Source organism: Oreochromis niloticus, linkage group LG8 (genome assembly GCF_001858045.2).
Source record: "Oreochromis niloticus isolate F11D_XX linkage group LG8, O_niloticus_UMD_NMBU, whole genome shotgun sequence".
NCBI lineage: Eukaryota > Metazoa > Chordata > Actinopteri > Cichliformes > Cichlidae > Oreochromis > Oreochromis niloticus.
Window position 1 is genome coordinate 21,486,004 of NC_031973.2, and position 24,943 is coordinate 21,510,946.

General features: G+C 43.8%; 1 protein-coding gene across 5 annotated transcripts; it reads right to left on the bottom strand.

Annotated features, from left to right (window-relative positions):
* mrtfba (myocardin related transcription factor Ba) lies at positions 1-24,327 on the bottom strand. Of its 5 annotated transcripts, none has more exons than XM_005448087.4 (17): positions 24,134-24,327; positions 19,026-19,107; positions 17,314-17,554; positions 11,345-11,410; positions 11,126-11,181; positions 10,948-11,023; positions 10,579-10,740; positions 10,273-10,436; positions 10,055-10,183; positions 9,706-9,953; positions 8,954-9,125; positions 6,127-7,146; positions 5,837-5,944; positions 5,564-5,713; positions 5,333-5,467; positions 5,083-5,143; positions 1-3,826 (listed from the first exon to the last, which is right to left on the bottom strand). In XM_005448087.4, the coding sequence occupies exons 3-17, from the start codon at positions 17,474-17,476 to the stop codon at positions 3,327-3,329; spliced, it is 3,210 nt and encodes a 1,069-aa protein (XP_005448144.1). In that variant the 5' UTR covers positions 17,477-17,554; positions 19,026-19,107; positions 24,134-24,327; the 3' UTR covers positions 1-3,326. The 5 variants fall into 5 exon arrangements, with proteins under 5 accessions (XP_005448144.1, XP_005448143.1, XP_005448145.1 ...); XM_005448086.4 differs by having other exon boundaries at positions 17,314-17,558; XM_005448088.4 differs by lacking the exon at positions 24,134-24,327 and adding an exon at positions 23,988-24,113 and having other exon boundaries at positions 17,314-17,558.
* Positions 24,328-24,943: the final 616 nt, after the last annotated feature.

Genomic DNA, 24,943 nt, shown 5'->3' on the forward strand with positions numbered 1-24,943 from the left:
TTTTCACAGTACACCAAATTTTTATTGACACATAAAAGCATACAGTACTTATATACATCTTTTTGAGTATTTACAAAATAGAGAGCCCATGGATGTTACACATGTATAAAAATATGCATTACATCTATATAAATATGTACACAATGTGCAAAACATATGGCGTTACAAACAACAAGAGGCATGGCATGGGAGGCGGCGATAAAGAGAGGGGACTCTGGAACTACTAACAATGCGAAGCCTTTGTTTTTAACCTTTCAGCGTCAATCTGCGATTGAGGATGGCGCCTCTCAGTGCCTCATTTGTAAATTAAATATCCTCCACAGAGCTTTGTTCCACCAACAAATATACAGTGTTCACAGGATGATAAACAGAGCAGGTGAATAACGACGAGCAGGAGCAGGCAGCTGAAGTCTAACAAGCAAACAGCAATGTTCAGAAAACCTGCAGGAATTCTTCCACGAGAAAAATGAGTTATTTAAATCCTGACACCCCCCCTCCCTCCCTCCCTCCCCCTCCTGGATAATGAAGTGCGTCTGAACTGTATTACTCTGTAGTAAAGGCTCTTACACGAATAAAATCAAGGCAGGATCTGACATACAGTACAGCATACATCGAGGGAGAGCAGCTATTATTGCTTTTAGCTGTCCTTGCCTGGGCTAGTCAGCAGCCATAATAGCGAGCTGGGAGTTGTGTCGCATCACAAACGTGTAGATTTACTGCAGCAAAGAGATTTATGTTTATCTGATATGAAAGATTTTGTCTTAGAAAAAAAAAAAATACACATAAAACAAGATTAAATGTTTAATCTTTTACTTCAAGAGAAAAGAGATACAAAAAAATAAAAAAATGAGACAGCCTTTAACGCTGACAATCAGAAGGAGGAAAAATGTGTTGAACATGAATCAGCTAGTGACTTTCACCTTACGTCTTACGCGACGCAGTGCGCTCCACAAAGCGGAGGTAAACGAGAGGACGAGATCATCTCTGAAGGAGCGCGGGCTTGACGAGAGTTTGCCAAAACAAGCTGAAAGACGAAACAGCAGAAGCTGAGAAGGTGTGCAGCATTTGGCGTTTCTCTTTTCGTTTGGGATCCCAGCAAATCCGCGAGTCCTGGCCTGATCAGGTGGTGGACAGAGTCCGCTCTGGCCTCCACATCACGCCTTTCACAGGCAAAAAAATCTAAACATTTTTGCCTAATTTGCTAGTTTTTCCTGTTTCTGTTACCCTGAAGTATCAAAAGCTGCTGTTGAAGATGTGCCGTGAAGCCACAAAAGAAGTGAAACATCGCCCTCTAGTGCCTACGACCATAATAACAGGATAAAGTGGTTAAAATGTAAACGTGATTTCACTGACTGATATAAAAAGAAGAATAAAAAAGAAAGTCTTATATAAAAAAAAAGTCCCACACAGTTACACTGCATCTGTCCCGAAAACATAAACAAATACAAAGAATTAATATTCAGGTGAGTGAACTTTGATGCCTTCAATTAAAAAGCCGCCTTCACTGACTACTTCCTGCTGTGCATCACACTGTAAAGGTGTCTGCGTTTCTCTTTTTTAAACTTTAGGACTCCAAATGAACGACACAGATAAAAGAAAAAACAGTAAAACAGTCATCGGGAGCCTTACGAAGAGACAAATTTGGAATATGCAAAGCAGGTTGCAAATGATTGGAGTTGGGAGAGGTTTTGCAAATTCCTTTAGACAACTTCAGGGCGGCAGCCGAGTTTGAAGCAGCCAGAGGCCAAACGCGAGTACGATCATGCACACGGTGACACGGCTGTAACATGCAAGAGACGGAAAGACAAAGACAAACAAACACACACACACACACACACACACAGGCATGCTTCTCTCACACACTGCCTGGAAACTGACTTTGTCTACAAGCCACAGCAGCTGATGTATCGCCTCTTCTTAAAATAGCTGAATATTACTTTAGAGTGTTCGGATTCCTCCAATCAGCAGTCGATCCCGTATTGAAAAGGCTTGTGAACCAAAGCAACCCATCTCTTTTTTAAAAACTAGAACAATTTCCTCTCCTGTCTCACACACACAAAGTGCAGGCATACTGCGGGACACCCAGATTTAAAGCTCAAAGACATCTTCCGATAACTGGCAGCACACCTATTACAGATGTGTGTCTGCAAATTGATACTTGTTCCCTTTCCTGTTTTGCTAATCAGAAGAAGAAGGAAAAAAAAAAAGCTGCCAACTTTTTTTTAGAGTTAAGTCCCACTTTTTGATATTTTTAAAAGTACATTCAAAATATGCGACTTGGACAACTGCAGTATCTGCGCAGCCAGTGGCAACGTGATCTTATGTCACGGTCGTGACGATCGCCTTGGATATGCAGTGTTCACATTTCCTTGTTCTGAGGTCAGCGAGGCGCGTCGTCAGATTTGTGCGCCTCTTTAGTGCATAGCTCTCACGTCGATGGGAGGAGCCACCGCCTCCTCCTCTCGTCGTGTTGTTCTTTAGAGTCATTGGTTGATCAGCTTGACTGATGGGAGTCATCGATAGGTCAGGAGAAAACAGTCACATCTGTTACAAACAAATCACGGAGCAGTGTGAACAGAGGCTCGACTTCAATCAGACATTCCTTCACTCCTCAGTCTGGCAGCTAGCTGAGTGTATAACCCCAGGCTTAGCATCGGGTGCGTCGTTATAGAGAATCAAGTCTCCTTTTACTTTAGTCTGAGCCTCCAGTCATGTTGTAATCACCAGCTTTTCTAACCTAGCATGTGACAGCATTCACGAGTGTAATTCATATCAGACCTTCAGGAACTGTCTGACACGTTGATCTATCACGATGAGTAAAACAGATGCAGTTTCCTCTACCTCTACTAGAAATGATCCCCTCAGCTCAGTTTTCTTAGTGTGGTTTAAACTATTTACAAACAGTCTGTTCTTCCATTCAGCATTTGGCTCTGTCTCCTTGGCTCTGTTTATGATTGCTAAAATCATGACATCAGATACTAAAAAGTCTATTCTGATTAAAAATCCCTTTATTGCAGCGCAGCGTGACCGCAGTCACCTTGCGGCGGACGCTTTCCTGGCCGCTGAGCCGTTACAGGACTCTCTCCTATAGCTGTGCAAACTCCTGCTTGTAGTTCTGCTTGGATCAGCCTCTCTTCCTCTAGAGTAGTGGGAATATTACAGATGGTATGGATGTACTGGTAAGAGTGGTATGGCACTTAAAGGCCATGTTTTCTCCTTTTATGTATTATTATTACTATTCTTTTTTTATTTAAGATCTCTGCAGCCTTCCCTTCATCCATCCATCCATCTTTCACACTTCTCCATCTTCATCATCCAAGCCTCCATCAGTCCCAGTGCAGGTCATGTGTATCCAGGAAGTCCGCTGGGATCCCCAGTGGTGTAAGCATGCCGCCAGGAGCCGGTGGCATGGTGAGGTCCAGCCACTCCATGTTGTCCAGGGCCGGGTCTGACAGGCCCATGTTGAGTGAGGACGGGGGCGAGGAGGAATCGCAGAAAGACAGCTCTGATGTGTCCATGGGTGAGAAGGGCTGCTGCTCCATGAGCTGGGCCTGCAGCTCCGCCATCAGGCCCTGCGTGCGAGGGTCTGACGCAGACGGCGTCTCGGCCAGCGTCCCCTCTAGAAAGGCTTCCAGCTGATTGTCTGTGGCCAGGGACGAGAGACCGGGCAAGCACGGGTTCACAAGTGTGGGAGGAGGGGCTACCTGGACCTGCGGCGGCGGTCTGGATAGGACGGTGTTGACTGGAAGGGTGGTGATGCTGGCTGTGACAGGGAGAGTCTTGGGGTGAGACACCGGCGAGTTCTGCTGGATAAATGGAGTGATTTCTGCAGGCAGGAATACAAAGATCAAATAAGGATGCAGGTTAAAAACTGACATATTTAAACACGTTAGTTTGTCCACAGTGGATCTAAAAAACGAGCAGCTCACAAGAAAACTTCAGGAATTAAAAAAACCTCATTTATAAAGTGATCTTACATCGTATCGGTTTTTAAACAGAGTTCAGGCTGTAGAAATAAATCACATCCTTTAAGATCAGCTCAGGTAACCAATTATGAGGCTTACTTATGGGTCAGTAACTTTTGGGCTACTGCTCATGAAAAAACAGCCATTTCAAAGGATGAGTTTCCTTCTTTGATCATTGATCTGCTTGTGTGCTTTAAGTTATCGTCTTATTGCATCAGCCAATCTCTCCTAAGCTTCAGGACATGGACTCTTTCCCTGATTCTCTCCAGCAAAATACAGTTTTAAATGATTTGTTCCTTAAATGCTCACAAGGCATCCACACACTCATGTAGCAAAGCAGCACCAAGCCTCTGCCCCTCTGAAAACATGAGAGCTGCGCAGTTAAAAGAGTAACAGCGACTCTCACATGTCTACACAACTTTGTTCTGGAGCTATCAGCTTTGAACACTTGTACTGAGTTTTTAGTTGGACACACCAACAAAGATTTCAGAGAAGTTATGGAGGTCGGTGTGGCTGTGTTAGTGCTCTCTTTAGGTTCTTCTTCACTTCTTTCAAGATTGTGCGTCACTCTCTCTGTGCCCACTCACAAGCAGAATAGCAGTGGTGCTTTGTGAAGTGGGTTTTTAGGGATGTGCATCTCTAATTTATTGAGGAGGTTTATTTTTGAAGGAGGAAAGCCTCCACAAACGTCCCTTCTAATCTCGTCTCATTAACCTTAAAAACAACTCCTAGAAGCTTTAAAAGAAGCCGCTGTCATGGTGATTTCAGAGATCCTCTCCCTTTTTATTAGTCTACAGTGTGAGGATGATCGGAGCATTTTATGACTCATCAATGCAGAAAATGTCAAATTCACATTTCCAAATTACTTGAGTAGAAGTAACCCCTTTTGGCAATCTGCGGTTTACATGGTCTCTGTCATACATTATATCCAAAAGGCTGATATCAGATCAGCCACAATCAGCTCAAATCTGCCAATTTAAAATGCGTGCTATCAAACTGACATCTAATCTGCCCACACAGCAGCTTATTCAGTGTTTCTCTGACACTTGGGGCTTTTTAAACTTCTTCACACTGAACAGAACGTTTTGCTTTGCACCGTCAGTGTGCACCAACTTACCTCCGCTCTCTATAAGGATGTCAAACAGGTCGTCCATTTGCTGGCTGGTTGCTGTGGGAACCTGAAAAGACATTTAAGGACGTTAAGAGACTCGACGCTTTGTAACCAAAAATGAAAAAGCTCCTCAAGGTTGGAAAAACTGGAAGTATACGCCTACGTTTTTTTATGCTTCTTTGTACTCTGCACACATCAGTTTCAGCAGTGTGTGTGTGTGTGTGTGTGTGTCAGCTGTGGCTTGTTTTCATCTAACCTGTGAAACGTTGTTGATGTGAAGACTGCGGCTCTGTTTGATGGCCTCCTCATAGCGGGGAGGCTCTCTGGTCTTAGGAGGCTGGGGAACCAGGGAGGTGGGCTGGAGGATGAAGGTGGGCTGAGGAGAAGAAGGCTGCAAAGATGAGAGAGAAAAGATCAAGTCAGATAGAGAAATATGTGAAGATCTGAAGAGTTAAGTTCAGAAAAATGCTGAATTCCTTATAGACACCTTATTGAGGGGCCCGTTGGAGATTTGATGGTTGGGTGATGCTCGTGGAGAGAGCTTATTCTCTGGGGAGCTTCTCAGAAAGCACTGGGGATTCATCTCAGGTCTACTCTGGTTCTCCAAGCCAGCAGTGTTATTGCACATAGTCAGAGTCTGCCAAGACATGAGAGAGTCTGACATCAGACCTCTGTGCATCACAGGTCTTTGTAGCATTTATGTAGAGCTTTAGAGAATAATTACTAATCTAACTGGAACTACTAATGAGACGTGACTCACTTGTAGCAGCGGCTGCTGGCTGGGCGCCATCTCCATCTTGGTGGTCTGCAGCTGAGGGACTGAGGAATGGACCAGGCCTGGGTTTGAGACTGTGGCCTGGAGAACAGGCTAGTGCAGAGGAAAGACATGCGAGATTTTAAGACCTTAGATTTACAGAGATTGAGTTGAGATGGTTCTTTCTAGATTTTATATTAACATTATCATTAATAATGCTGAGATGAGTTTATAGTAGATCAATATGCTGTTACTTTTTGACACCCTCTGCCATGCTACGCCACTGGCTCACTCACCTGCAGGCTGACGGTGGTGCTTGGCAGCTGGATTGCAGTAGCGCTGTTGGGCAGTGAGACTGGAAGGAGGATCTGGGTTCCAGCTTGGCCAGTTGCTGTCAACAAAGTCTGAGGCTGACCCAACACCTGGGAAACACCACCCGAGTGGCTGATGAAGAACTGCTGCAGACTGGGGGGTGCGGGCTGGGACTGTGGCTGGGCCTGGAGTTTGGGACTTTTCTGGGACTGCGAGAGGAGCTGTGGGCTGCTGGTTATTTGAGGCTGACCTGAGGCCTGGATTTGTGTGATGAGCTTGGTTTGGGTCTGCAGCGGCTTGCCAGAAGAAACAGTCACATCCTCCAACTTCACCACTCCTGGCACGGGTGCTGAGAGTGCCTGTGAACCCAGGATTGAGCTTGGGATGGCAGCAGCGGTCGATGAACAGTTTGACGGGACTGCACCTTCGACTTTCACCAGGTTAGAGTTGAGGACAGGAGGAACAGAGTTCACAGCAGCTCCCGGAGCGATCTTTGGGGACATAGAGGCAGAGTCACCCTGACCTCTCTTCTCCACTTCCAGTTGCATCTTCAGCTCCTCCACCAGCTTCTGCTCCTGCTCCAGCTTCCTCATCAGCTCTTCTATCTGCCGCTCCTTCTCGTGGAGCCTTCTGTCCTTTTCCTCTGGGACTTTGAAAGACGGTGAGGACTGTTGCCCTACCGAGGTCAGCATTTGAATTTCAGACGGACCCTCAGACATACCTACATCCTGCTGGAGGGTGGAGAGATCAAAAGGAACAGGTGAGACAGGCGGTGTAGAGCTCATGCTCTCTGGAGCCACCTGCTGGACTGGGACTACACCAGGCGTGGTAGTTGTGGTAACCTCCATGGGGATGGCAGATAGGGTAGTAGTGGCAGGAGTGGGAATGCTGGCAGCAGTGGTGCTGGGATTGTCCTGGAAAGGCTTCAGTCTTTCTATCAGATCTGTCTTTGTTCCCGACACTGGGAGGCCACGAAGCTTCAGCTCTAGTTTCAGCTCGGCCACCTGGGAAGACAAAAGGAGGATCACGTCAGCATCAGATTTTAGACTTTAGTCGTCTATTTTTACAGGAGCAGTTCACTCTCTTTGGAAATTTTATTGCCAAGAATTAGAGGAGAAAAAAAGATTAATATAATTCATCTGTGTTTGTTAGATTTGTAGCTGGAGACAGCAGATGGTTGGCTTTGCATTAAGATGCGGAAAAATGTGGAAACATGTTGGCTGTGCTTAAAGGGACAACAATCCACCAAACAGCACGTCTAAAGCACATCATATCTTGCATGACTCATGTGATGATCCATCATAAAACCAACAAATACCAGCCACAAACGCCCGGCTTCATATGTGCTGCAGTTTTCAGGCTTTATGCTAAGACACGCTGCTTCAGGTTGGAGTTTCTGATTTAGCATGCAGGCATCATAGTGGCATTAATCTTCTCTAATAACGCTGTAATAAAGCAAATACCAGACTTCAGCACATTTCTGAATGCTTAGCTTTACGATAGGGAGTTGATTCACAAAGGATCGTGTTTTTGTTGTTGCTCTACTTCTTCTGCTCTTTTGGTAAAATGAAAGGTTTCCACCTGAACGGTTAAGTGAAGTTTTCTCATTTTAGAAACATTATATGTTGGACTTCTTTATGGTTTTTTTGTTAAGATTTATTGAAAAATGACAAAACATAATGGGAGTGTGGCGACAGCGCAACTGAATGCTGGACTTGATTAATGGAGTTTTGCCTACCCCACTACAATCATAGTTGTGAGTCGTGAAAAGCAAAGATTTCACTCTTTTCACTTCTGTGCAGACACAGAGGGTGAGAGACACAGAGGGTGAGAGACACCGATGGGTTTACTTTCACCTCAGATCCATGTATTATGCTGCAGTCACACAGGGCGATGGTTGATTTACCAGACTGTAGTTAGTCAGTGGACATATCACTGATATCAGGTCAAAAAGTACGATGTATTCAGTCACCACAGAGTCTTTCCTACAAACGTAAGTACTGTGGCACCTACACCTACAGGAGCTGCTCAGCCCTACATGAATCTCCCAGCGTGCAGTTTTTGTCCTGATGTTAATGTTTGGAACGCTGTAGTTACTGAGTCAGCAGAGCACAACTTTACACACTTTGTGCATCAGCACTCTGCAACTTTACATGATGTCAAGTTTTTAAAATGGTAAATGGCCTGTATTTGTATAGCGCTTTACTCAGTCCCTAAGGACCCCAAAGCGCTTTACACTACATTCAGTCATCCACCCATTCACACACACATTCACACACTGGTGATGGCAAGCTACATTGTAGCCACAGCTGCCCTGGGGCGCACTGACAGAGGCGCACTGACTAAGGATTCAACAAAGGTCACACCCACAGGAGCTGCCATGCAAACCCATGTCAGGAAGCTCACGGTGCACCGTTTTTGAGCTGATGTTAATGCCAGAGGCGGCTAGGCCTTCCTCTGTCAAGCAAGCCAGACTAGTTTAGACTTTTACATCTGCTCATGGTCTGACACTCTGTGGCTGAGCTGCTGTGGTTTCCACTGAAAATTTGATTGTGGAATATCTAGGAGGAAATTTCAGGAACTGACTTGTTGCAGGGTTGCATCTTATTATAGCAAAACACTCCAATTCAGTCACTTCTTTAGAAGGCCCAGTTTTTTCACAAACATTTATAAAGGCTAAATGCACAGCTAGGTGACACCTGCAGCAATGGGACTGAAAAAAAAAAAAACTGAATTCAAAGATTAGGGAGTAGTCGTCCAGTACTTTTGTCTATGTTAGTTTTGCCTGGGAATGTGATTTTGAACAAATACCTTCATCTCCTCCAGGTTGGCAGGCAGGACACCGGGTTTGCGGTTGGACAGTGAGTTGTTTTGCCGGGCCGATGCTGAAGGCAGAGCAGCAGGGGGAGGTGCAGTGGGCAAAGACACCACAATAGAAGTTGGCAGTGTGCTCCCACCGTTATTCTGACCCTCTGCCACAGGTCTGCAGCAGAGAGGGGAGGGAAAAAGACAAAGAAAGATGAGGTGATTGTTTTTTGAGGAAATGTTTTCTGAATTACAGGAATATGAAACAAAAAAAGAGGAAGTGGACGTGGGAGAGAGGGAAGGTGTTGTTATAGAGACAAGAAAGGCAGAAAGAGGAAAACAAGGAGAGGAAATCGGTTCAAACAGCCCATCCATCCTGTTCTTGCCTCACTAACAATGCCAGTCAACCAAATCACAGGCCAACAGCGATTTCAAAGACAGCTTCGCTACGCCGCTGCTGCCAGGACTTTCACGAAAACAGCAGCTGGTTCATCAACATCCTGTTAGTTATTAATATGATTAGGCACAAGCCTGTTATTGGAAAATCGCTGATGGCCCTCTGTGTTGAAAACAACAATATCTGGCTTTGTTTCATCATTAAAAATCAAATGTCAAGCAAGCCAAACTAGTTTAGAAACACAAAAAATAGAAAGAAACCTGTCTGAAGTACAGGTAGAAATAAAATAGCAGAATAACACTGGTTTTAATGTTTACACGGGGGCCGGGGTTAGTATTTGTAGTTTGCTTTGCACACGTACTTGAGTGGTGCTGGTAATATAGTTTGGTAGTTGTAATGCTGCTGCTGCTGGCTGAGGATCTGCAGCTGGAGAAACAGCTGCTGTTGCTGCAGTAAGCGGGCGTATGAGGAGTCCATAGGTGCTTCGCTGGCCTCCTGCTTCTGGTCTGGGGGAACATACTGGTGGTACTTGAGCTTTTTCACCCTCGGCTTCGGCTCCTTGCCCTTCTTACTGCGACTCTTCTCTGAGGGAGCTTTCTGCTGACTTTGCTTTGGTGGAAGGAAACGTGGAGGGAAAAAGTATTAACATGTGTTAAACTCAACAACAGTCAGAGAAAAGCAGAAAATGGAAACAGATGTGTTGTGCTTACTTTCACCAGTGTTGGGCCTGGTTTTGGAGGTACAACTGTAGCGACTGGATGAGTGAGGGTGACAGCTGGGTGGCTGGCAGGCGGCTCATTGGTGGCGATTACTTTCATGAAGTCTGTTGTTGGGAGGGGCTGCAAAGAAATAACGGGTGGAGGGGGACACACTTAAAACCTCCAATATCACTGTCGTTAAATAACAACAGTCTGGGCCTCCAGCTGACCTGCAGGATGGTGCTGGGCAGTGCTACTGGAGAGGGCGTCTCGGGTCCTCTGCTCTCCACCGGTGAGGGCACAGAGCTCTGGGACTCCTGGCTGGCCGGTTGCTCCGGGGACAAAGCATCGTTGCTGTCTTCCTCAAGAACCTTGGGATAATTCACCTGGCCCACTGAAAGATGACCACAGATTTGTATTTTTTACTATTATCAAAGGCCTGCATGGTGGATCAAACAAAGACATCTTTTTGTACCGATGAAGTTAAACGTAAACTAAAATCATGTATAAAGGGAATCGGCATCACTGTATCTCACCGATGATGGCTTGTTTAACGCTGGAATCCACCGGCAAAATGTTTTTCTCCACCAGCTCCATTGGGCCCGGTCGCTGGGCGATCTTCTCGTTGAGGTTGTCTGCTAGTCGGGCTCTCTTCAGCTTCATCTGAGTGGCCTGTAGTGAAGGTTCTGCTCCGGTCTCTGGGGATGACAATACAAACTGTTACACAATCAGTCATAAATCAAATCAGCTAAATGCTCTAATGTCAAGTTAAAAATACATCCTTTCTTGCTTACATATGACATCAGTCTTTCTATTTCAACACCTTAAAGCACCACAGGAAACAGTACTTAAAGCCTTGTTAAAAAAAGAAGTTTGTGCATTGTGAAATAGACAATTATTAGAACCTTGCAGGATGTGCATCCTGACCAGCTCTGCTCTTTCTGGACGACTGCGGATCTTATGTTTGAGAAAATTCTCAGTCTGGAGAGGAAGGCAGACACAGATCAGTTAATTATTTAAATTTTACTGTTACCAACAACAACTCAAGTTTACATTCATGTCGTTTTTTCCCCCCAAACTTACCCGGGCTCTCTCCAAGCTGCGAATCTGCCCGTGGAAAGCTGCCGGACTCTTCAAAGCTGCAATACAAAACATTTTCATCAATCTACTTTATTCACAAATTATTATCATCATTTTTTTAAATGTCTCCTGAGTTATCAGTATGAACCAGGGTACCACTTTGTTATTATTTCCCACCCACGCCACAATAGCTTCCAGCAGGTGGCTGTTGCAGTTACTCACGTGGCATAATGCCCTGCTCCACCAGCTGCTCCCGGGTTCGCCTCTGCTGGAGTCTCAGCTGCAGCACTGAAAGCAAACATGGAAAAGCAAATTTAACTGCAATGTAGAGAAAAAAAGATGAGAAATCATGCTTAATGAGAACTACGAAAGCGGGGAAATAAAATAAGGAAGAAAAGCACAAAACTCAAATGATGACGAGAAAAATTTCTCACTAATGCAACTCATAGCGTACTCATCATGCTGACGTTACGCATATTTTCATGTTTAGGATGACTGCGCAGACTTTCACACTACATGCTCTGCAGCTGATCACATCTTTACAAACAGGGTTAAACAAGGAGGTGCATGCTAGCATGGCGAGTCTGTCCCAGGTATTATAATTCTGGCATTTTAGGCTGTTCAACCTAAGACCCTGTTATTGTTTTGTTACTTCACTCCTCAAATCTGCCTGGTAAGACTCCAATCGTGACTGTAGCAGTCGCTGCTGAGGGATGGGAGGCAATAGAAATTCCCCTGTCATAACTCATCACTGACAGCCTGCAGTGTGAAGATCTAAAGCACAGCTATCTCTTAGTTAAACAAAGACACACAGACAAAAACACTCACGACTCAAAACACAACATTTTGTTTCATTATTTTGTTGAAATGTTCTGAACTACATGAAAAATCATGGATAGGAATATTAATAATGGGATTATGTGTTTAAAGAGATTCTATCAACCATTTATTCACCTTTGTTTTAAAAGCCGAAAGCCAGTCACATCGTCTTGACCACAGAGTAATAAGACCATCCAAAGAGCTTGTCCTCCCACAGTGGTATGTTTATGTTTAACCCCTCCTCCACCTCTACTCCCACTACTCCCATTTTCACTGAAACCAATTTGAGATGAGCTCGTTTGCCTCGTCTGTATCGTCAACACATCCTATAAGACGTAAAAGTGTTTTTGTAACTGCAATAAACGCCTATATATCGTCTGCTAAGACTGCATTTAATACTAATGAAGAAGAACAGAGTGCGAAACGGGAGGATGGAAGAAAATGTTAAAAATAAAAAACAAAAGTGTTGTTTTTTTTTTTTGTGAAAGCACAGAAAACAAATTTAAATGCAGAAAGTGCAAAGCATTGCCGCTGCTTCATTACAAGCATTTAAATGCCGCATACTGGAGCTGTGATGTCATCACTGAGCGGCGCAGTTTTAGAGTGCGGAGCGTTGATACCTCGTTTATGCTGCTGTTTGTACAGTAATGTTTATCTTAGCTTACCTGTAGGAAGCTTCTCAGAATGATGTTTGCTAAGCCAACACGATTTCAGTTTTGTTACCTAATGAGTGAAATATGATAGTAAACCATTAAACAGGAGCAGCTACACCGTCTCCTAGTTTGTTTGTCTTTCTTCTCATATTAATATTAGCATTTATTCCAAATAACTAACCTCTTCAAACTAAAATTAGGTAGTTAAACTGTGGGTGGGATCACAATTAATTAATTAACTAACACTACACCATCTGGAAAACTACGTTATACAACCAAATTAGAGATTAGTAACGTTCTTTTCTGATTCTGTTCTACTAGTATAGATGAGTTTGTGCTGAAAAGAGTCTGCACCTCTCAAATGGCTGAAGTCACGACAGATAGCATTGTTATCTGCAGCTGGGAACATCGTCTCAAAGATAAGAGCAGGCCTCACTCCAGAGCACGTCCACTGAATCATCTGGAAACTTTGGAAACTTGTTATTTTGGACTGGAAAATAAAATCTTTTTGATTGAATTGGAAGCTTTATTTGAGCTTGGACAGCAGCCATTTTTACTTTCCTATTTGCACATAATTTTTTGTTTAAATACTACGAGGACTTTAAATAAAAATACTAGCCATTTCATTTTTCACAGCTGATTATTTTAAAATTCATGTTTCCTGGGTCATTATTTGAATTTGCTGTGAGACGAGACAACAGGGTGACTTCACAGGTGGGCAGACTTCAGCAGGTGGAGCCTGGAACAGGAGGTTTGCCCCAAAGGAGCAGAGATAAGAGTTATTGAGATAATCGTCGACTAATTCAAGAAAATTTGCAGATTAGTCGACCTTAAAAATAATGTTTAGTTGGAGCCCTAGACCAGACTGCACTAGTTCCTTAGAGTTTCAAAGCAAAAAATCAAGTTGCTGACTCAGCACTGCCAGACACTGAACGTAAAAAGGCAGCAACAACTGCATCCTCAGCAGAAATCGCTTCTCTCAGAAACACCAGCACACAGCTTTAATGGAATTTCGTTAAGAGAGACAGTAACATGGGTACGTATACACTGAGTGGGAGTTGCAAATGTCCACAGATTAGGCACCGGGCACAAGTACACTCACTTCTGTATTCACAGGAAGGGACACGTCAAAATTACTCTGAAATACAAACTCCTACGACACAACAGGAAACAGCTGCCTCACCAATATTCTGTCTTTCCCATCTGTTTACCGCCCGATCGTTTTCATAACTGATGCTCATTTTACAGACGAAACTGGCATTAGCGGCACCGCAGCCCCGGTCAAACATTTACAGAAATCACTGCCGATTGCAAAAATCAGTAACTCAGTGCACTCTGTAAAAACTGCGAGCGAGGTTTCGGTGGAGGCATGTATGCTTAAAGTGATTCAGTTAAGACTTCCAGTAAACAGCGTTGTCCCCGAATTCCTCCGGGAAACGGTGCTCAGACTGACAAACACACGATGACCTGTGACCTCAGCAGTGTGAAGGAAAACTGTGGATGATATGAATGAGGCGTTTATGCGCACACACAGAACCCCACACAAGAGAAGGAAGTAAAAGAAATGAGTGGTGCTAAACCAGTACCAGTGCCACACACGATATATACTCGAGAGATTATGTGTAAGCAGAAAAATCTTAGGAAAGAAACACTTTGGAGACGCAGTGCAGGTTTGACTGCCTTTGTAAAGCGTTTGCTTTGCCTGCGCCTTCAGTGCAGCCTCCCTGCTCAGATTTGCTAAACTAAAAGAAATTAAAAGATAACTACTTAAAGGTTTAAAACTCAGGACACCTTTGGATTTTAAGCCCTTCTTTAAAGTGTTCCTAATAACAATCCGCAGCAATCAGACACTGAAGGCAAACTCGTGAGATAAGAAGAAATGAGACAGGAAAAAACAGCATGGTTACTGTTAAAATATTTCAATGCTGGACAGTACAAGTGTTTCAGAGTACGGAGGAAGTGGAGACAACCAGGGTGGAGTAAAAGATAAGGTCTTTATCACAGAGTCCCTGCTAAGTTCCAGTATTCTGTATGAATCAGGCATACTGATTGCTTCCCGGCTGCAGCTCCTAAAATGTGGAATAATTTGCCTTTGCACATACGACAGGCCTCCTCTCAGTCCGTTTTTGAAACCCACCTTTCAGATGTTTTTATTCTATTTTTGCTCTATTGTCCTTCTCGTTTTACGTCTTTCGTGTATTATTCTGTACAGCACTTCGGTCCTTCGTGGCTGCCTGCTCCGAGTGTCTTTGAGTTAGTGTGAGCTGTCCTGAGACAATTAACTGCTCACAGTTGTTAATAATTTTAACAGTAGGGAGATTACACAGCCGCTGGCAGAGGCGCACATTAGCAAACACCCTGACAGCTGCTTAATATGACGCTGAAATGGAAAGTGTTGCTGGTGAGCTCAGCAGTTTGTCAAAAGCACTCCTAACCACCGCTGTGTATTTATTTGGACAGTATTAAATGAGTAATGATAACATCCTAATGAAACCCATCATAAATAAAGATTATATACTTTTTACTTGCAGACAGCATGCTTTTTTTTTTTTTTCCTGAGCAACTGCAGGATTTCAGCAAGTATGAAATCACAGCCAACATCCAGGAAGCAGCACAGATGGGACGAGCTAAAGTTTTTACTAGTGTTCAAAGCCTTTGTGTTTCCTTGATAAGCATCAGTAAGAAATACAGATTCTTGTGCACAGCTTTTCCCCTCTCTGTGGCTTTCAAACTATTTTACATGATCTATATATAAGCTTCAATATGTGATCCTAAAACAGAGAAATCATTGGTATTTGTGGACACGTGACTTGTATTTATTTCTTTACTTGCTCTCAGTCTGATAAACACTAATTTCATAAAATACTTGATTAAATTCAGACACGTCCACACCATCTCTTCTACCAAAACCCTGTACAGGGTGGCAGGACAAACTTCATATCTTAGAAGAGAGCCAGAGATCAGTAATAACTACTGATAAACACAGAGTGTGAAAAGGTAACTTAAGAAGAAACACTCATTAGTGCTTTATGGGAAGTCCCCAGCAGCCCAGGTCTTTTTCAGAATAACTAAGGCAGGGTTCAGAGTCACCTGATACAGGCTTTATCAAAAAAGTAGAGATGGTGTCTGTTTCCTGTATCCAAACAGGTTCCACAGCAGAGGGCTGAAATCTGACACTGATGAACACACCGTTACTCTGTTGATCCAAAACTGATATTTCTGAGAGGCTTGCGAGCTGCCCATGTGACAGACCATCCAGCCATGAAACAGTTGTGCATTTCTGTATTACTCATGCTTAGGCACGTCAGCCTGTCATGTGACATCCAAACGGAGACAGAAAAGTTTGTGAGTTGCAAGAGATCAGCCAGCGCTACACTTGGCTAGAGAACACGTGCGATACACGTCTATCACCCGTTCTGGTCCATTTCTTAAAACTGTGAATTCCAAAAATAAACACCTCAAGTGAGACGGACTTCCTGTTCAGAGAAGTCAGTTACTCAAAGCTAATTATAGGTAGAACTCACAATTTGCAAAGATTAAAAGAAAATCAACAGCTTGGTGGAGATTCATTTTATTCTTATTATTTGTTTGCATATAAACTTCTGCTTACCAACTTCAATTTTTAGGCTACTTCCTTTTCAGACTCCTAATCTTTGTCAAAACAACCTCAAACCCTTAATCTCCATACTCCATCCTGCTGATAGTGGTGCTGTAATTCTCCTCCTCTCCCTCCAGACTCTCTGAGCTCGACACAGCTTAAGACTCAGAGCTGTCTGATGGCAGACAGATTAACACCTGCATGATAAAAACCAATATGAGAGGAGGGACTCTGCGGTTGGCAAAGTGCTGTGGTGGACTCAGAGGGTGGAAAGTATGAGGTATGTTTTCTCACTGGAGGGGAAATGACAAAAGCCGAGATGATGAGTGGGTGCTACTACTGTTGACATTCCACAGAAATTTTCCACCGTCGAGCCCTTTCTCCTGCGAACTCCTGCCGCCGTACACAGCGGCGCAGAAATCCTACAGTCACCCAGAACGTGTTAAATCCCGTCTGGAGCAGCTTCGATTAAAACCCACTGCATTTGTTGACTTGCATCTGACGAATTAAGATTTTCTGGGGAATTATGATCAATACAGCAATGACTGGACTGAATGGCTTAACTGGTCTCCATACGCCATTCTAAGCCACGATTAGAAGCTGGCGGTGAATCGAACCCGCTCCCAAAGCCTGGTATTTGCATAGCCGTCCATCAGTGTCATATTCAGTCCCGTGTGGATGCCAAAACAACACTGACACTGTGAGGATTTAGAAGCCGAGCTGGTGGAGGAATCAGGAGTTGAGGACTGAAGCGTGATTGGCTGATTGAGTGGAAGTTAGTGATTGCACATCTTTGTATTTACATTATTGGACAGTGTGTGCGCTATCAACAAATGCAATCTTCAAGTATTTTGCATCTTCAGTTTACACGGTTTCTGCTGATTTTATCTACGAAACTATTTGTGTTTTATCTGTATGCATGTAGCTGATAATAATGCGTGTTATTCTCTAACACCTTAGAATAAAGAAAGACAGAAAGAGGGATTTACACATATCACTTTTCTCCGTTTTTCACTCCTTGTTAAATAACGTCACTCAGCTTGTGCTGCAGCAGAGACAGGAAGTGTGGGAAGCCAACAGAGATGAACTGTGGATGTTGTGTGGCAGCAGTGTATCCTCACCATTTTTGCGTTCACTGAGCGGAGGCAGGCTCTGTGTGGGCTGCAGCGACAGCTCCTCCATCTCATGGGTCACAGCCTCGCTCTGGGGACTGGGCACCAGTAGATTTGACATCTCACAATCCCCCTCTGCTCCTAACTGCCTCTGGGAAGCCTGGGGCTCCATCCTGCCTCAGAAGGGGGTTGGGGAGGCTCTGAGGCAAGCAACCAACGGGTCACCGTCCCTGTGTGTAATGTCTCCCTGCTACCTGTGTAAGAGCAACAGGAAAGAAGAGATAAAGAGGAGTATCAGTTAAAAATCTGTCCTCGACAGGAGGAATGCATCACTCAACGATACACTGTGGGCTCCTCGAAAACAACGCCAATTCAGAATAATCAGCATCATCATCCTGTTGGTATGACTGCTTCACCCAACTGGTGAAATGCTAAGGGTGGCATTTCATTTCAGCCATCTGGAACAGCTCAGTCGCAGCCCAAATTATTCATTAAGCCAGCTGGGTTGGCTATTATACTGAATAATCACTTCAAACCGCTGCTCAAGAGAAACAACGCCAATTTGTGCATGAATGTTCTCTCTGTTCCGACAGGCTTCATAATCCGGAGCATGACGTCGTTGTGGTGGTTTCAAACGGAGGGAACGGAAACATTTCGGGGAGCAACACAAACAGTTTAGTATCCATGGCGTCCCAACAGTCTGCTCGGTCTGAGCCATTTATCGCTCTCCAGCAGCACCCAAATCTATCCATTCCTGGACCTAAGCACTCTTTAATAACCATCCTGATGTGCTGCTTTTGGCTGAGAAGCACCCTGTTCCTTTTGCTGCCTTCTTTTCTCCCCTCAAGTGTCAAAGGCATCACACAGACCACAGAGACTGCAGCACCATAAGACATGCAACAAATGCTTGGACTTGAAATCAGTTTTCATTTATAAGTCTCTGCTCTCGCAGCGCTCCACTACACTGTTTTCCTTTAAGATCTGTGCCAGTTTCACAGACCAACATCAAGAGTCTGCAGCTCCATTAATCTGGCATTAAGTACTAACAGGGGAGTCAGTGCCAGTTAACTTGACATTTATTCTCAGTTGGTCCATGTTAACTGCTGCAACCACTACAAAATCCACCCCAGTCGCCAAAACTTTGGTTTCTAATCCATCACCACTCACTGCCCCTTATATGATGATTATGTGCTATTAAAACAACCTGGTTCAGCGATAATTCAGGCCTTGAAGTTCAGCAGTGTAACCTCAGTGGCTTTCTGTGGTAAAACTGCAGAAACAGTGTTTCACAGTGTTTCCCACAGTGACTGCAGAGGTCAGACATTTTCTAAGAAGGGTGCATGTGTCTAAAAAGAGACAACTTTTTAAGTTAGCAATTTAAATTAAGTACTTTGTAACAAAAAGCAACAGGGTAACATACTCCAGTGCATTTCCAGTGAGTCTCATCCTCTGGATGGAAGACACACTCCTGGACCGGTTATCCCTCCAGTCTGTCCAAAAGACCAGACTTAAACGCAAAAACTGCCACATAAACAAAAACAGCCTTGAAATAGAGAAGTGATCAAGAAAAACGGTTGGATGGATGCTTGTTCCCACACTACTCGTTAAAACAAATGCAGTTTGTCTGTTAGCTTGCTGGCACACAGCTGGGATGCTGCTGCAAAGAAAACCATCGCCTTGTGTGGTAACTGTATATCAGCTGTTGATGGGACCGTTCCTACCTGAGGAAGCAGCAGACAAGGGACGGAGAAAGAAGTCTTGGCTAGTTGCTGTGAAGAGTCACACTAAGCCATTGAGTCGAATCTGGAAGGAGAGAGAAAAACAAACATCATGAGAATGAAACTCACAAGTGCAGCACTTTTTCCTTTTTTTCAGATGACTCAGTGACACTGGACAGTCAGTGTATAATCCTACACCGCATTCAGTGCTACGCCTGTTTCACTAAAACTCTCTTCTGTTTCTGTCTGGTCATAATGGCTGTTACATTTAAAGGAGGAAAAAAAAAGCAGCAAGCTTTATTTTTCTTTATTTCTGAAAAGCGGTGGCTGAATATTAGTGTGTTTTCAGAGCACCAGACCAGAGTTTAAGATAATACAGGGGCAAGAGAAACCACACTGGGAAACAACTACTTGAACCTAATGAGAAATTCGATCTGCAAAACATGGTGCCACTGTGATGCTGCTTTAAAAGGTGCGGCGAATAAAACAGATGGTAAGCACCACTTCAAAATGCTGCAATGGAAGCGGCCGACACTCAAAGCTTCATCTGGGTCTGAAAAATCACGTTCAAACGTTGCACGGAAAACATGCACACTATGATTGTCTATACAGACACAACAGAAACTGTAGCTGTGGTGCAGCATCATACTGCAGCATGAGGCAGAGAACAGGAATCAATCAGCCACACACAGAAGCTTTTAATCCACTCTGAGATGTGTGCAAAGTAGATAACTTAATTAGGATAAGACTCATGCATCAATTCACTGACACTCTGGAAAGATAATGGCCTTGTGCCACATTTCTCATACTGCATGCCCATGTACATACCCGTGCTTCTGTATGGCCTGTTTGTGCAGTGAAAATGATGCTTTTATAAAAGGTATTCTAAGTGCATAAATGCTAAAAGTTGGTTATTTTAGCCCATTGCTGTGTGGCTGCTAAGCAGTATGCCAAGATCTTAATACCTGATATAAACAAGAACCTTCAGGCACCTGTGTGCCACATCAAGTTGCTCAACTCTCCACCATGCAGGGGCCAAACAAACAGATTTTGTGCATTACAGTAAGATTGCCAGTTATCTTGTTGATGTAGGTTCCTCCCTAACAGCAGTAACAAATGCAGTTTAGCATATTTTAGCCTGTTCAACAACTTCACTTCAAAAACTTACATCGGTCAGACTATAAAAATGAAGCTAGATTGGTTTCATATCACAAGAGTGAACGGCAGGAGAGAACAGCAGGGCAGCATTCCAGCAGCCAAACCTCTGTGACATGTGCGAGTACATGTTGAGCGAACAAGTGAGTGCGAGAAAGGGGGAAGTGAGAGAGAGAGGAAGGGCCCTACAACTGTCACAGCTGAAGAGGTTTTGTGGGATAAACATCGGTGGTGCCCCTCGCAGAATCAAAGAGCAGATCCAGATGGCAGGCGCAGCATGTTGCTGCGCCCTCTGTTCTTTTAATGGCACAAGGCAACAAGCTGCGCATTCTTCATCAAGGGGTAATGTGCACACAAACACACCTCTAGAAACAAAAGGGTGCTTAACATTAGCGAGTGAGTAGCCGCTACTCATTCACACAGGTGATAGATGTGCCGCACGACTGGCTTCACCTTCCAGATGCAGAAGCTGCATGTATATTTTACTGTTTATGATTCTGCCCATGGGCGTGTTACAGACACACAGACCACTGTTCGGTGCAATCACAAACACATAAACAAGGACACCCTTCGCTTCCCTGTCAGCACACATTTGTCATCCAGTTTTCTCTACAGTAATGTGCAAAATAAGATCTTGAGCAACGCCTCACTTCTTTATATCGTGATAGGAAAATGGGTGCAGTAATTTATTGAAATGTGTGCAAACACACATGGAAATGGATTATAGGAGACTAAAACAATTTTTACAATTCCAGTGAGCTTGAAAGTCAATATTTGTTCTACTGCACAGGCCGAATTCTCTTAAGCAGCCTTGTCAATGTTTTTTCCAGGAAAAGTTCTCCAGGCTTCTTGAAGGACACTCAAAGCTCTTCTTTGGATCCTGCACAAACACTGTACAAACTACGAATGTACAATACATCAGTTTGAGTTAATGCTGGGCTTGTTGATATTTACAGATGACAGTGGCTAAAAAGATAAACACTTTTCACACGGGAATTCTGAACAATGATGCAAGAACCAGGTTAGCACACCGACTGCAGTCGTCTTCACATGTAGCGCACAACACGGGATGGTCACCTTAAGACAAGTACATGAGGGAGCTGCCCGGGTAGGACATGAGCAGGCGGGAGTTCACCGAACAACTACCACTGCTGTGCTCACGTGTACTTTAACTTTGCATTTGTTTTGGACAAAGACCGTTTAATGGTTGATTTGCCTGCATCAGATTTCTCCCTTCTCACACGCAGCACCATTATGCAGTATTTACGAAAGTTCAGGGCTGCGGCGCACATGTGCAAACATCCATTTCAAACCAGCTCAGACATGATTATTGTTACAATGTGTTATTTTGAGGAATTTCCCTTTCAACAAAATAAATGCCTGTACAGGGTGATGACCACAAACACAGTCAAGTTAACTTTAAGTATTTGCATAGGTAGGGATGAAGACAGCGAAAGGGGTTTTCAAAGCATCTGGAGCTCAGCCGAGCTACCATGGAAATAACAGGCTATGAATGACTACGCCATCCTTAGATCATTGTGCTTGATAAACTAGAGCTAAAAATAAATCCTCCTGGTGAGACTTCTGAAAAGTCAAACAGATTTCAGTTTTCAGATGGTGGTTCGGAGGCATTTCTCTACATTATCAATGCTGACTGGACATGTTAGCACAGTGCGGTGTTCTCAGCTAAAGCCAAACGAGCCACAGAGGATTTTAAGATTAACTAAACTAACACTGGCTTCAAGTTTTATCTGTGTCTGATTATCTGCAGCGTGACAAAAGAAGATCATTTGGGTAATAAGTCAAGTCAACCAAGTTGTCCAGGCTGATGACAGAATGTGGGTGTGCCTGCTGCCTCAGGCTCTTGTTTCTCTTTCACTGCCTTATAAAAAAATAAAATAAAAAACAGGCTACACTCATGCCATACAGGTGACATAATTTATGGCATTTTACCGGGAACAGTGTCTTGATTGTCTTGATTCTCTCAAGACAATCAAGACACTGTTCAAGAGATAAGCCTATACAGAAAAAAAGACAACATTTCTTAAGCAGAGAGCAGGATTCTAGAGGTAAAACATTTATACAATATTAAAAGCAATGGAAAGTGTTTTGCAATCACAATAGTTTTGCAGCCATCGCTGCAGCCACAGAGATATGTACCCACAGCAGTTGCAAACATGCCTGAAGAGAAGTTCATGGGCCACCTTACAAATAGCCCTGTAGAGAATCCCAGTGATAAGGCAGCCACACACACCCATTCTCTTAAACAGCCTGAGATAACTGAAATTCTGAAACTAGGCAGGAGACCTAGTGTCCACACAGTCTTCATAGAAAGACGCACAGACTGAACATCACCTCCGATGAACTGCCATGTCATGTAGTCCTGTTTAGGACAGGCCTGTTTGGCATGGCACAGCAACAAAAAGAATATCAAGTACTCTATTTTATTTTATTTTTTAAGTCACAGCATGCTATTCTTCAGTATGAAACCAGCTCAAACACTAGAACAATGTGTAGGGTGTACATGAGAGCCGCTTTTGAGCAGTTTGAGTCTGCAGATTTCTGAGCCTTCAATAGACCAGGTCTTGCCGGACAAAAACATCTGCTTTTAACCAGAGATAAGACAGGAATTATGTCATCACCCTGCCTCATTCAGTCACAGTCACTGCTCTGCTCTTGTTTCCCCACAGACACACATGTGGTGTCGTTTCCTTCCTGGCTGCCTTAGGGGACTTTGCTCAAAAGATCCCCTTCAAAAGAAGGAAAGAAAGAAGAAAGAACCCATAGAAATAGACCAGGTAAACCACACTAAAAGTTTCAGTGTGGTGACCGCTAAGCAAAATTAAAACTGCGACTCGGAGGATTTATAAAAGCCCCTAATTTCCCAGAGCATTGGTCTCTTTCTTTGGCCTGTTCTATTTTGCATGACAAGCACCGCAATACTGGAAACCGCAGTACTGTTGCAAACTAACCCTACACTAAAAGGCAGAAAAAATAACCTACAGCCTCCGTATATTTCCGTTCCCATGCAACCATATGCACAATGTTTAAGATAACGTGAATAATTCACACTTTACAGTGACACGCCGCCTCTGAATAAACGCTTCCTGCCAGTCTGCATGACTCACACACAGACTGTTTGGATTTGGTGCACCACAACCTCTAGACATCTTTATTTTACTTCTATTTATTTTTACACTTCATTAGACTAGGAAGGCTGGAAGAGAACATGCCGGTGTTTGCGTAAGCCAGAAGACTCTCTGCGACAGTATTAGTTGAGAAATTGGCCTGTCGAGTGTGCGGCAGCCTGTTACAGCAGCTCTGCTCATTCTGAGTTTCTTTCTTTCTTATCTTTTTTCTTCTCGTAATTTTTATAACTAACGTACTAGTTTTCAACAAATTTCCCACCTGTGGGACTAATAAAGGTCATCTTTATCTTTAACACACTGTATGCCATGCCTTGCAATTCAGACAGTATCCACAGTTAGCTAGAAGGAAACGGCTGAAATAAAAACACACCTTGCACAAACAACATACTCACAAAAGGCTAGTCTGTTTAAGCAGCAATATTAGATTTTCCCGAGGGAGTGTTACTGAGTGAGACGGCTGGGCTGTTATCGCAGCGGCGGAGGCGAGTGGGTGTGGGATAAGCTAAGGCTGGCTAGCTACTTTAAATCTGACAGGTGAGTGAGTTACAGACAGCGATGACCATAAAATATAATGAAGCGCTTTCATGATTGTCATTTCTAGGAACAGGAATAAATACACGTCCGGTTACAATCAAATGACCCTTGTCCATGCTTTCCTTACCAAGCCACGCTCTGCTGTCTCGGTCTGCATATCACGAATGCTCCTCAACAACAACCTCCTCACATTTTCTCCAGTTAGCTCGCTCCAGCTAACACGGGCTAACATGCTAAAAACAAGACAGCGCCGCCCCGGGTTTGTGCTCTTACCCAAATGTGACGACTTCAAAAGCGAATCCATCCGAGCCGTGGTCCGCAACGAGGTATCCAAATTGCGTCAACGGAATTATGCTAAGTATTCAGTTTTTTATTCGTCTAGCTCTGAGATTGAAGTTTATTTCGCGGACTAAAATGGCTGCGACTGGTCTAGGTTCGGATGCAGAGTGACGTAATGACGTTGTCGGACAGGAAGCTCGGGAGAGGTCGGCAGGAGAGGCCAGGGGTGGTCCTCTGCACTGGGCAGCATGGTCACTCCTTAAAAATCGGAGTTTCTCCTTCAAAGTACAGACGATTGCAATATCATGGATACGTAATTGGAAACACATGTCAACAAGACCAAAACGAACAAAAAGAAAACAAAAAACAAACATAAAACGTGACTTTAGTCCTTTGGTATGTTTTGAATATGTTGCATAACTTTCCACAGAGTAGACCTGCACTGTGAAGAGCTGAAATCAGATCTCAAGTGCGCTGTGTGATTTTTTTTTTCTAAATAAACAAGTCATGGCCACGAGATAATTATAACTGTACATGATTTAGAATGGCCCCATTGTCGTGGAAAACCAGCTTTATTCTGATTGGCTGCCCGCCACAAGCAGAAAGTGTAAAAACTATTGGGTGGGGCATCTGTGCTCAAAGAGTCATGTCCCTGAGATCTGATCACTGTCATGCACCAGAGCCAACAGCATTTAGCATAGAGGGGTTACTTGTACATATACTGATATCATTTTAAATAAATGTTTGCTGTATTTAATATGAGCATCCCCCACTGTAACAGTATGTTATGTATATATTGTCTGT